This window comes from Telmatherina bonti (genome assembly GCF_933228915.1).
Source record: "Telmatherina bonti genome assembly, chromosome: 12".
Classification (NCBI taxonomy): Eukaryota; Metazoa; Chordata; class Actinopteri; order Atheriniformes; family Telmatherinidae; genus Telmatherina; species Telmatherina bonti.
Window position 1 is genome coordinate 35,113,671 of NC_136610.1, and position 13,476 is coordinate 35,127,146.

The 13,476-nt window shown below is 41.6% G+C and overlaps 1 protein-coding gene across 1 annotated transcript in view; it reads right to left on the bottom strand.

Annotated features, from left to right (window-relative positions):
* Window positions 1-9,002, bottom strand: part of ppp3cb (protein phosphatase 3, catalytic subunit, beta isozyme) — a gene marked incomplete at both ends in the record, with an annotated part of 53,470 nt that extends 44,468 nt beyond the window's left edge. The window contains one exon of the mRNA XM_079250556.1: window positions 8,960-9,002. Coding sequence (XP_079106682.1) covers window positions 8,960-9,002 — 43 coding nt within the window. The remainder of the gene's footprint in view (window positions 1-8,959) is intronic.
* Between the last annotated feature and the right edge of the window lie 4,474 nt (window positions 9,003-13,476).

Genomic DNA, 13,476 nt, shown 5'->3' on the forward strand with positions numbered 1-13,476 from the left:
AAGCCATGCCAGAGGTGTTTGTTTGAGTGTGTGTGTGTGTGTGTGTGTGTGTATAAATGCATGTAAATGTGTATTCTGGATGTGGCTTCACTCTGCTTCGGTAGAATTACTTCTTACATATTTATTCATTTTCTTCCAAAGGTCAAAACTTAAACAGGATAAATTTCCCTTTTCCACCTTTGGACATTATTTCTCCATCAGGTCGACACGCCTGTTGCTGAGCAACCAACTGGCTGTTTGTAGATGCGTTATGATATCATGAGAAGACTGTAAGTACAGTAGGAGAGGCTTTATCCTGACAGAAACTCACGCAGGCTCAGCGGCTGCAGTTAATCGCTGGGAATTCTGCAAGCTGGTCACTTTTAGAGGATGCAAACTGATTCAAACTTTTGCAGCGTTGCTTCACATAAAATGTGATTCAAGCTCATTTTAATTAACTTGCTTGGAGCTAATAAACGAAGCTGAGCGGTGTTGTCAGCAAGTGGTGGTGTAGGCTTTGTTGTGTATCATCTTAATAAACAGTAGAAACAGCTAGCTGCTAACTGCAAACTGAGAAGAAAGACACAAACAAAACTGTTGTCTTGCAGCTTAATGTAGTGGAAAATGGACACAGGTATTTGGAAATGTTGTCGTGTTTATGTTTTGTTTCTTTTCTTTTTAAATGCATCTACATTTGATCACTCGTGAGCAACACACACTGCCCATCCATCGATAAGATTCTACATTGTCACAACATTTATTTCCATCCAGAGCTGCGTTTATTTTTCTCCAAGACCTCGTAGTGATGATTGGAGAGTCCAACTGATGTGTGAAATCTGCTCCAGTACATCCCAAAGATTCTCAGTCTGGATTCTGTGGAGACCAATCCATGTGTAAAAAGACATCTCCTGTTCCCTGAATCGCTCTTTCACAATCCCAGCACCATGAATCCTGGTGTTGTCATCAAGAAATATAGCAATGCCATGAGGTAAGATGGAAAGACCTGCCCGGATTTTTTTAAACACACAAGGACCAGAACCAAGACCAGACCAAATGCAGCGATCCCAGATCTAGACCGCCCCCACAGGCTTGTACTGTAGACACTAGGAATGATGGCAGTATGCAGTAACTTAAATTTCCTCTCTTCTTACCTTGATGTTCCCATCACTCTAAAGCAGGATCAATCTGGACTCATCAGACCACATGACCTTCTTCCTTTGCTCCAAAGTCCAATCTTTATGCTCCCTAGCAACCGGAAGCCTATTTGGCCTTCTGAAGCAGAGTAACATCTTTTCCACGACCGCAGGACGCGTCTTCTGACATGGTTGTTTAAGAAAATGAGAAGCTACTAGTTGCATCAGTTGGGGTTAAATAACTTGTTGCAGCTGCAGGAATTATCCAATGAGAAGGTTTTACATGTTTGCTTTGGGAAATCGCGGTGGTGATTATTTATTTTGGATTGGCAGAGCTGATGGCGGATCAATGATTATTCATGTTGAGTATTTAATGTACATCTGTAGAAGTTGCAACCAGCTGTGATTGCAGAATGAGGAACATATTTTCTATTTATTTAACATAAAGATGCACATGTACGTCCATACGTTATGCTGGTAAATCAGTAGAATTTTGTATTTTTCTTGTGGTTTTGTAAATTGGAAAATAATTTCTTTCTTCTGAGAGCAAATGGTAAAGATGCAGGTGTGCTGAAGTTCATAGCAGCTGCTGATACAACAGCTCTTCATCTCACTGGTGAATAAGAAGTTACTCATTTCTTATGATGCATTTTAAAATCTGCTCGACTTGCCTGAACCTCAACCAGAGTGGTCTTTAAAAACATTTAGCTTGTACTGGTTCTACTGGTTAAAGAAGAAGACTTGGGCCTGGCAGACCCAGGATTATGTTCCCAGACTTCCAACAACAGGCACGTTAATGTGGACCCCTGAGGAAGGCCCCTAACTTCCTAAACACACCTGTTTAAGAAAGCATACTCCCTGTAATCACCCTGTCGCACAGTTCTATGTTGTTTTTATCGTTTCTTATTGTTTTAATGCCTGTTTTTATTGTACAGTGTCCTTGAGTGACTGGAAAGGTGCTTTTAAATAAAATGCATTGTTATTATTATTATTATTATTATTATTATTATTATTAATAATAATAAACAATATTATTATTATAATTTATATATATAATATAATATTTATATAATTTACATATATATATATAATAAACAATAATAGTATTGTCTTTATTATTATTATCGTTAATAATAATAATAATAATAATAATAATATCTTTATTAATAATAATATTTAATATCTTTATTTTTAATATATTTTTTATTATCTTTATTATTATTATTATGATTATTAATATTATCTTTATTATTATTATTATTATTATTATTATTATTATTATCATCATTATTATTATTATCATAATTATTATTATTATTATTAACTGCTCTCCAGGAGCCATACATGGCGCCTGCTGCTCTTACTGTAACTAGTGATGACTAAAAAGAAGTCATTTTGGAATGTTTCCTTAAGATATATACTAAAATATTCTTGTTCTTGCAGGTAGTTTTTAATTTACCTTTCATGTTTTCTTTGCACCTTTTAATGTTATATGTAAACCACTTTGAGTTGTCTTGTACATTAAATATACTACAAAGAAACTTTCCTTTATGTCAACAGAAAAGAGAAAAGATAAAGAAAAGAAAGTACAAATCTGCAGTATCAAAGCAAAATGGGAGTATGAAGAGTTGAAGTGGCTAATGGCTAAACAGCATTAGCTTTTCTTCAGATATCACTGTCGTTGCATCTGATTGGCTTGGTGCGTACCAGTTTGGGTTAAACTACATCCTCTTCCAACTGCTTCTTAAAAAAGCTTCAGGTTTCTCACATTTTGGGAGGGAGACCAAACTTTTCAGGTTCAGAAATGTTGATGTGATGCAGTTTGTAGGTCAAATCCCAGCATTTAATGCCTCCAACTGGGCTGCTTTTCTGTATGTTTCACAGAATGTTCAACAGACTGAAGTTTCTCTCAGCAGTAACACTTGTAGGCCATGATTCTGTATTTAGGTGCCATAAACGCCGTCCTTATCAAACTGGTAGTGCTTCTTATGGATTGAAAGGCGTCGCAGACACTGAGAGATGTCCTCATTTCTTTCTAGTTTAGGATCCATACAATGTCTATAACTGGACTGCAAAACGGTGACGGAGGTTTTCTATATTTCATGTTCTCATACAGCACATAAATATGTGTTTTCTGGTGGTTTACTCCTTTCCATGAGCTGTCACATCCACTGAACAGCCAAACTGGGGTTATGATTATGATTAGCTGTCAAACAGCTCATTACACAGAACAATGCGATATTCAGTCTATAATCATTTTAAGAAACTTTGATTTTTCCAGCTGCTTGGAAATATAAGTTCTTAAAACTATAATTTCATTTGATCAATGTGTATTTTTTCTTCCTCGCTGCAAGTGAGCTCTAAGCTCTGCAAGTGTCCCAGTAAGCCATGAAAGTGAGCCAACAACACCAGGAGCCTGAAACTAGCAAACATATGGAGTCAAAACCAAGTCAGTAGAATAATGATATTAATTTCTCATATACTTCTGAGAACGACGCTCAAACAGCAGCTGTGCATTGCATTGAACGTTATGTCTGCACACTAATGTTCTCATTTTAAGGGCTCAAGTGTTAGCCAGGCAAGATCACATGTTGCTGATTCCTCCATCCTCCCTGTAGATCTTAAACGGCGACTAAAAGCAAAGTGTTGTACATATTGCATGTTTCATAGATCTTTAACATCGTTGCTAAATATTTTAGTTGGTTAAGCTTTTCAGAACTCGCTGCATTGCACTGATGATGTCCAGCAGGTTCGTCATTGCTCTGCTTATACACCCACCGCAGGATTTAGCTAAATTTACAGCCCTACCAATCTTTATTGCACATAAAGTAAGTTTGAATGGTAATATTTATTTTAATTTTTTAAAATCTGCTGTTTGATAACCAAAGATAAAGTCATATTCATTGACTCAAGAATGATTTTCAAACTTTCTTACAACAAAACTGGGGAAAATGTTCTTCCTACTCAACCGATCAATCATTTTAAAATAGCTGCCATGGGGAAAAAATGTAAAATATAGCATTCAACTAAAGTTCACTGGTGAATAAACCTCCTGACCTGCCTCTTCTGATGGGCCCGTCACTACGCCTACTAGCCTCCGGTTATGTCAGTCAACTCTTACACCCCAAACATAAACTCCTATAAACAGTCAAGTATTTTCAGAAAGACCACCAGATTGGAAAGAGTAAAATGAGCTCACCCAACATATAACAGTCCTGACACGTGTGAAGAATTCACATCGTCTTAATGAGAGACGTTCAACTGGAGACGGCAGAGGTCACTGGTACTGGACACGTCAACTGGGTTCACTACTCTGCCACAACATCAGCGGAATATATAATATGTTGTAGTAGGAATACTTTAAGTCTACACAGACTTATAAACAGGGGTGGCGCTAGAAGGTGGCCATGGTGGCACGACCAACCTCTGAAATCTGATTGGACACCCCAAGTGGAACCTCAGGTGATTGACGGATCACAGAAACATCTTTCCTGACCATAGACTGTATATGAAAGATGGACGGAGTCTTCAGTGGTTAAAAGTGAAGCCGATGCGGAAGTGCATAAAACTGCAGTTCCCCCTTCATCCACTAGGGTCTCCAAAACAGAGCAAATCCCCGTAGACTCCCATGTTAAAAAGACCAACTTCACAGCAGAAATAAACATGTTTACAGCAGGAATAAACATGTTTACAGCAGAAATAAACATGTTTACAGCCTGGTTCAAAAATCCATTTTAGGTTTAATAGGTCAGGTTTACCTTCATGACAACTGTGGGGGGAGTGAATTTTTTTCTAACTCGCCCATTTAAAAGTAATTTAATCTCAAAATTCGGCCTATTTAGGGGCGTGTCCTTTTGATTGACAGGTACCCAATCTCCCAAAGACAGGTACCCAAAGTAAGAAGAACGTAGAACAACCACGGTTTTTAGCCAGTTAACAACGTGACTTAGCTTTAGCCCGCTTACCTCCGTTAGCTGGTTAGCTTCTGTTATCTCCAGGTTAGCTCGGTTAGCTCTTAGCTACAGAAAGCTCGGAGTTTGCTCGATGTCAATCATCCACCATGACACTCACACCATGACACTCACTTCACACATCATGACAATCATGAAATCATGTACCAAGAAAATCTATATTGGCAACATTGCTAGTTGAATCTGATCACCTACACCACGGTTTTCCACTGAGCTTCAATTCAGCTCTTCAGAAACCTACAGGTGACGTCACGGAGGCTCCGCCCATATTTCTATATACAGTCTATGGTTACTGACACACATGGATCACCAGTGTCACTACAGCAGCATGAAGTCAAGTAGTTCCCTAATCACTCCTTTAACATTTTTAACACTTGTCTGCATATTGCTAGAAGAAATTCTGTCCCTGTGCAGGTAAACCTATTCTATTCTATTCTATTTCATTCTATTCTAAAGTCCTTTGGCAGATGCTTTTATCCAAAGCGACTTGCATGTGATAAATGATCAATTCACCATAGAGATTAACCTAACGTGCACGTCGTGTGGGTGGGAGGAAGCCGGAGAACCCGGAGAGAACCCACGCATACACGGGGAGAACATGCAAACTCCAAACAGAAAGGCCAATGTTCAAACCTCCCACCCCAGTCGAGGCTCAAACCAGCACCCTGGTTGCTGCAAAACCACTACGGCCGACTGCTGAAGTTATGAAACGCTATTAGCCTGATGTTAGTATGAAGCTAACATCAGGCTAATTCTATATGTTAGCATATAGCAGTGCTAATCAAGTTATACGGTAACACTAGATAAGTTTGACTTAGTATTTAGTTTTTAGAGTATGTATTTATGGACAACACAGTAATATTTTCATATCGGAGCTGAAAGTAAACTGTAAAGACACTGAATAAGTACTTCAGTATCTACATGACTTAGCGCTGACTAGGCTAGCATTACATTATCCAGTTTCATTCAGGCTGTCAGTTGATTTTAAGGCAAACTACGGCATGAAAATGTGGACAAATTTAGCCTCCAAGGAATTTTATTTTTTATAGAAAAATGTAGGAATGAAGGAGATCTTTGCAACTTTTTGCAAAGAGGAAAGATGCAGTTCAGATCTAAGGCAGACCCCATCCACCACATGGATTCAGTCTACCACCACTATACAGGACTGCTTGCCAAACCGCCCCCTGCTCCCACACCAAGCAGCCCAACACAACCAACTTATCTTACTGACCTTTTTCAGCTTGTTGCAAATATTCCCACCTGGTGATCCAGATTGTTAATGTGAATATATCTCTCTAATAACACAATAATATATTTTCTTATATGGCCCAGTCTGGCTCCACCAAAGCTATATCGACTCCTGAAGACACTGCAATGAGTACATACAATAATATCCAGGTAAAGAAACAGAATTTACAGTTTTACAACCAAATCCTGCAGAAACAACTAGTATTTTGTTTTCTAGTCTACATTAATTCCAGATTCAGAATAAACTAAAAAGTTACTGACTCAAACTAAAAATAAATTTTCACGTTTAAACTTTGCATGAAAACTAAATTCAGCTGTAAGAATTTATCTTTATTCCAGTAAGGTCCACTCTAAAGCATGAAAGGCTTTCCCCCCCCCCCCCCCCCCCATCTCCTTCACCTCCTCCTCCTCTTGTGAAACGGAGGAGGTGTCTCTCCTTCCCTCACCTCTCCGCCTCCTCTCGGTGTGTTGTGTCTTTCATCTCTCTGTATTTCTATTTACTGGAATATATAATAGCAGGAAGTATCTGGCACAGTCCAGCCTGCTGGAAATGACTGATGCCCCCTTCATTTACACCTTCCCTGTGTGTGTGTGTGTGTGTGTGTGTGTGTGTGTGTGTGTGTGTGTGTGTGTGTGTGTGTGTGTGTGTGTGTGTGTGTGATGGATGATGCGTGTGGATATAGGTCATTTAAAGGGTTTGCAACCGAGCTTCTGTGGCCCAGCTGCTTTACAACCCACATGCACGCAGAAATGATGTGAACGTGCATCACAGAGTTGACAAGTGATGGATGGATGTGCACGAGTTGCCTCAACATTTCCACGCGCTTTAACGCAAACAGCATATGTGCAAGAAAGGCGGGGGGGGAGGGGTAGTGCCAGAAACCCCTCGCCTGAAGACCACCCCTCCCATTCCACGCACGCACGGAATGCCGGGGCATGCCCAAGCGACGCATGCAGCTGTCAGAGCGGCTTCTTCCGGCAGAGAGACCTTGTGGGTTTGTTAAGCGCAGCCAGCGCGTCGTGCGTGGCATGTGACAGGCTGCGCGCGCTGCTGCCATGCCAGCCTTGTTGTGACCCGATAAGCACGACAATCTGTGCGAGCTCGACGGACCATAACCCGAACGGAGCCCCCACCTCCTTTCATTCCCTGGCTCTCTGCAGCCGCCCACGCTTCAGCAGAAACGCGACACTCTAAACACATGAAATATTCCATCACCCACGGGTGCAACAACCCACTTCCAGCGGTTTGCATCCTCCCAGGGAGGCAACAAGCTAGGATACGCAGCCCAGCATCCCTAAACTCCATTTTGTCTCTCATTTGACACTCAGGGAAACAGGAGGAGGGGATGGGGAGGAGGGGGAGGGAAGCCAGGGAGACCTTTAAGGAGACGTGGAGGAGCGGTGCGTAAAGGGAAAACCGGGAGTCGCCCTGACATTCAGGACGTGTGGAAAAGACAACGACTTCTCACGTATTTCCGTCGTTTTCACGCGTTTATTCAAGAACATCAGCTCAATTCAGGGTCAGTTTATCAAACAGGCCTGTGTGTGTGTCCCCCTCCCCCTCACACACACACTCACATGAATGAGTGTGTGTGTGTGTGTGTGTGTGTGTCAGTCCGGTAAAGTTGTCACCAACCTGCGACTCAAAGCAATCGGTCATCAGATTTGGACTAAAAATTGTTTTTTTTTCTAAATCTAGGCCAACATATGGACGTGGACGCTCCACGCCACGCGGGGTGGGGGGGGGGGGTTACCATGACGCCCAGATAAAACGCGTGAACAGAGGAGCTGAAAATCCTCGACAAGTCCCCCACAGCATCTCATCCTCCCCCTCTCTCCTCTCCATCCTCGCATCCACGCAACATCTTCCCGTGACACCATCCACATCCACAGCAGCATCCCAACCGAAGCTCGCCCGGCCATGCACGCGCAGCGCTCGTTTACCTTTATGTCTGCCTTTCGCCGTCATCGTCACAATGCCTGATGTTTCATTGGAACTAGATGCTCGTGTCCTCTCTCCCTCCGTGGCTTTTCCTCCCTCTGCCACCCTCTCCGCTGTGTGTCTGCAGGGTATTATTCAGTAGCACCAAACCACCGCTAGGAGAGGAGCGCGTGCGGAGCTCATGCAGCACAGGGTCTCGCGCAAACGCCTCGACTATACATAGCGGAGACATCCCCCGGTGGGGGACGGGGTAGTGCCTCGGTGAGGGGGTGAATTCTAATAGAATAACGAGGGAAGACCCTGATTATGGCGTATCGTGTTGGATACCCCCCCCCCCCCCCCCGCCCTTCTCTCTCTCCCTCTCTCACCCTCTCTCTCTCTCTCTTTCTCCCCCCCATCACCACCACCACCTACTTCCCCATCATCTCCCTCCCCTCAAAGGTTCCGCGGCGCATGCATGGTGACTCTGCAGCCAAAATATCCTCCTTTTATTCCGAGCTGCCAGAAAAACAAACAAGGATTCTTTTGAAATAAAGAGAGAAAGAAAGAAAAACAAGGTGCGGGAACGATGCAGTGGTGCAACAACAAGGATGCAAACACAAAGAAAACAAATCAGAAGGATGAGTTACAGCAGCATCACTGGCACGGGCGTGCAGGAGGAGGAGGGGGGGGGGGGGCATGCCTACATTTGATCACCCGGTCTGCAGGACTTGCGTTGCTGTCGGACATCCTGGAGCAGTGTCAGGGGGAGGGGGTGGGAAGGGGAGGGGGAGGAGGGGGGGCTCCCTCTTCTGTCAAGGTCCGAGTCCGCGCTGTGGGCTCCTCCGGGAGGGGTCGGCAGAGAACGCGGAGTCTGGGAGTCTCTCCCCCAGCAGAGGCATCACTCGGCGGGGTCTCCGCGCGCTGTCGGACCGGGGAAGCCTGCAGTGGCTCTGGGGGAGGAGAGGCGGACACCCAGCCGCTGCTGTGGCATGGTTGGATCCAGAACTTGTTTTCTTTTCTCTTTAAGAGGAAGAGGGGGAGGGGAGGGGGGTGTTTGCGGCGCAGAGAGGGGAGGGGTCGCTGGTGGGGGTGGAAGCCGAAAAGAGACACCTTGGAGAGGCGCGCGGGGCTCTACCTCTCCAGGACCTCTCCGCCGTGCAGCTGGCAACTCCCCGGCATGGCGAGGGAAGGAACTCCCACGCAGATTCACGCACTCACACACACACACACACACACACACACACACACTCAGACTCATACTGCCATCCTGTGGAGACATTGATTACAGGGCTTTCCCCAAGAGCCACCGTGGAGTGGGCAGAAGCTGTGCGTGGGTGCGTGCACGTACACTTACAAATGTGTGAAAGCCTTGATAGTCACGTGACTCTATAAATCACCGTTTTCTAATGAATAAATAAAAAAACTGTGTTTAGTTTAGTGGCTGAGTTTGTGTTCAGTGTGATCAGACTCACCTGTATCCCATCAGCCAATCACGTGGCAGCAACACCTGTAGCCACGTGGACGTGGGGAAGAGAACATGAGGTTTAAACTGAGAAGGAGGAAGAAATGAGATAGAGGTGACTGTGAACATGGTGGTTACTGGGATTTTCAACCATCACCAGTGTTTCCAGAGAAGGTCTGAAGAAGAGAAAATGTCCAGATGTTGACGTCAGAGGAGACTGGTCAGACTGGTTGGAGATGATGGAAAGACAACAGGAAGTCCAGTAAGCACTGGTTCCATCCAGAGCATCATCTCTGAACACACAACCCGTCCAGCCTGGAAGCAGATGGTCTCCAGCAGCAGAAGGCCACAGCGGGTTCCCTCCTGTCAGTAAGAACAGGAAACTGAGGCTACAATTCACACAGACTCACCAGAACTGGACAATAGAAGATGGAGAAACGTTGCTGGTCTGATGAGTCTCCAGTTCAGCTCCACATTCACATGGTACACTCTCAAAAATAGAGGTACAAGATAGGGACATTTCTGTACCTATAGGTACATTTTAAAGAAATGTTCTCTCAAAAGTACAATGCTGGTCTTTAAGAGACCAGAAGCACCTTCAGAGTACGAAAAAGGGTTCAAAGTGACATAAAGTACAAATTTGTACCATTTTAACCATAAGGGTACCTACAGCATTGAAAAATGTTTGTCGTGACAAAAACTATTGTTAGCAGCAGTGCTTTAAGTGGGCCGGTACGCGGCGGTACGCAGTACCGGCACTTTTAAATTCTATCCTTTTGCATACCAGGACTATTTTTTACAGCGTATGGTGCATACTGGGACTTTTACCAGCTTTTCTTCAGCAATCAGTATACCCCCCTACGACTTCACCACATATTACAACTGATATTTGATGATTTTATTTTTTATCTTAATTTTTAAAAAGTCACCTCAAAAGAAATGTATTGTTAAGACCGGTTTAGACGCACAGCACTTGCTGTAGCCCACAATGTCAGTGTTTTGAGTTTTTGAAGATTATTTCTAGATTAAAGACAAGATAATATTGCTAAGTGGCGGACCAAGCCTAATGCTGTGAAAAACATAAAAAACATAACTTGATAAGGTACAAAAATAGACCAGAACTGAAGGGTACAGAAATGTCTCTCAAAAGAGTACACCCCCAGCGACAAGCATTTGTACCTTTTTAGGTACAAGCTGGTACCTCTATTTGTGAGTGTGTAGGATCAGAATCTGCTGGAAACATCATGACAACATGGATACATCCATCTTCTGGTCCCACTTTGGTCCCCTTAGTACCAACATGACCTGGTTTAACCTCCACAGTCTACCTGAGTCCTGCTGCTGACCATGTCCATCCATTTCTGAGCACAGTGTAGCATCTTCTGATGGAAACTTCCAGCAGGATGATGCACCATGTCACAAAGCTCACATCATCTCCAGAGGCGTCAGGTTAACGTTAGGAAGAATCTAAGGGCCCCACGACTTGATAGGGGCCCATAAAGATGTACAAACTATATAGGAAAATCTTTAAACATTCATTAAAAATAAATACTTTTTTCAAAGGTTGTAATAAAATATAGCAGAAATATAAACTGATAAACCTTTTATATAAAAATAACCTAGATAGATGGATGCACTGTGATTTAACCCTTTATAGGACACTCAAAGAAATACCTTCAAATTAGACATTTTAACCTAAAATTGTTTTGCTGGTATGAACCTAGACGTCCATTCTGTTGTTACATTAACAAAAAAAAAAAGTTTTGTGCTGAATATGAAAAAAAATGATCATAAATAGTTACTTGCCCCATAAAGGGTTAAACAGCCCTAGATCTTTATTATTCCCACGAAAAGCTTTTTTTTTTTTCATCAGCTTGAAGCAAAAACAAAAATCTAAAATTTGCGATCAAGTGGTGGGGTCGATGGCCCAAAAATTCATCTCCACCATGACGATGAGTTCACTGTCCTCCAACAGCCTCCACAGTCACCAGATCTACATCCAGCAGAGCAGCTTTGACCTTCTTTCTTCCTCATTCTGATCCTCAGTTTGAGCTTCAGTAAGTCAAACTGCACATATAAGCCTCGCCTAAATGAACTGAGTTGTTCCATGTTGGCTGATTAGCTATTTTGTTCACAAATAACGGGGGGGGGGGGGGGGGGGGTGACAGTGAACATACCTGCACATATCTTTACATTTTTTCACACCACACAAAAATACTTTTTTTTTTTTTTTGCTGGTGCAAAAACTGGCCTTAGATTTAATTATTTCCATACAATCTGAAGAAATAACTTGGATTTAAAAGGGAAAATAAAACTCATGAAGCAGGATAAAAATGTGGAAATCTGAGTATAAATTTCTGATTTAAAATAAAATAAAACTGTAATATCTGGTGTTTCACATATGTAACTTATCCGTTTGTTTTCATGTCTGATCTGTAACACACTGCTGTGTTTTCCTGTAACTTGATGGTTTTAAAGGTGAAAACTGGTTTGCATGTCAAAGGCACCACAGCCTGTTATTACGCTTTGATGCTGAGTAATTTGATGTTTAAGATGGTAAGACATGTTTGAATCACACCCTGCTATTGCATATCAAAACAAGAAGACAGTAAAAGCCTGCAAACATTATTTTAGGTTATTGATGACTTTATTTCATGCAAATTGATCCATGCTAAAAGTGGCTTTTTTAGAATAAATGGGGAAATAATTGATTTTTTTAAATGCACGATTTGTTTTTGCTCTAAAATAAATTAATGACAACAGAAATTCAAACCATTAAATAAATTTAAAGTGCGGATTAACTTGCAGAGTCGTCATTATCTCTCTGAGCTTATATTTGCTATAAATGTTTCCATAATTTATTCATCATCTTGTATGAACATCTAGAAACTATTCCAAACCTGAATTTTGGAGAATTATTATAATTTATTTCCCTGTTAAGCAACACAGTAAGTGTAACAGTTGCCATAATGGGATAATTAGTTTATGAGAGCAAGTTTTTAACCTTTTCATCATCATTACAAGGCAGCTGCTTCAGATTTCTTCTGCAGGAAGATGCAGTGATCTGTAAAACTTGTAGTGTCCCCATACAGGACCTTTGGTTCAGGACCACATCCACCACTGCGCCAGCATGACACCCTGCACGGAGGAAAAATAAAGTGGCCTATGTTGTTATTGGTTGTCTAAAATAATAATAATAATAATTAATACCATTATAAAGTCAATTATATACTCTAAACCTACAGTTGTGCTCATATGTATTCTTCCCCTTGCATTACAGAAAAGGCTGAATTTACAACAGTCACTCAAATAACTGGAGACTTAAAAAAGGAACAATAACTAAAAATTTGCAAAAATATAATTTAGTAATATAAGACACTGTTTTTTCATTTAATTGTGTTGAAGAAAGAAAAACAAACAGCTGAAACATTAAAGGATTGTTCAACTAAATTAAATGAAATGAAAAATACTTTCCCCAAAAAAATTCAATATTGTAGTATATAATAATAACTAATTTGAGGAGGTTTTGTTCCGGAGGCTGATGGTTGCTGGCAGGAATGATCTTCTGTATCTTTCGGTCTTAAATATTAGTTTATGAGTGATGTAATATGTAATAAATTATCTTATTTGTTTGCTTTTTAAATAAAAATATTTCTATTGAACCAGAATTAGAAAATAATGTAATGATTTTCATCAATTTTTTTATCAAATCAAATCAAAGATACTTTATTCATCCCCGAGGGGAAATTCAGAGTTCAA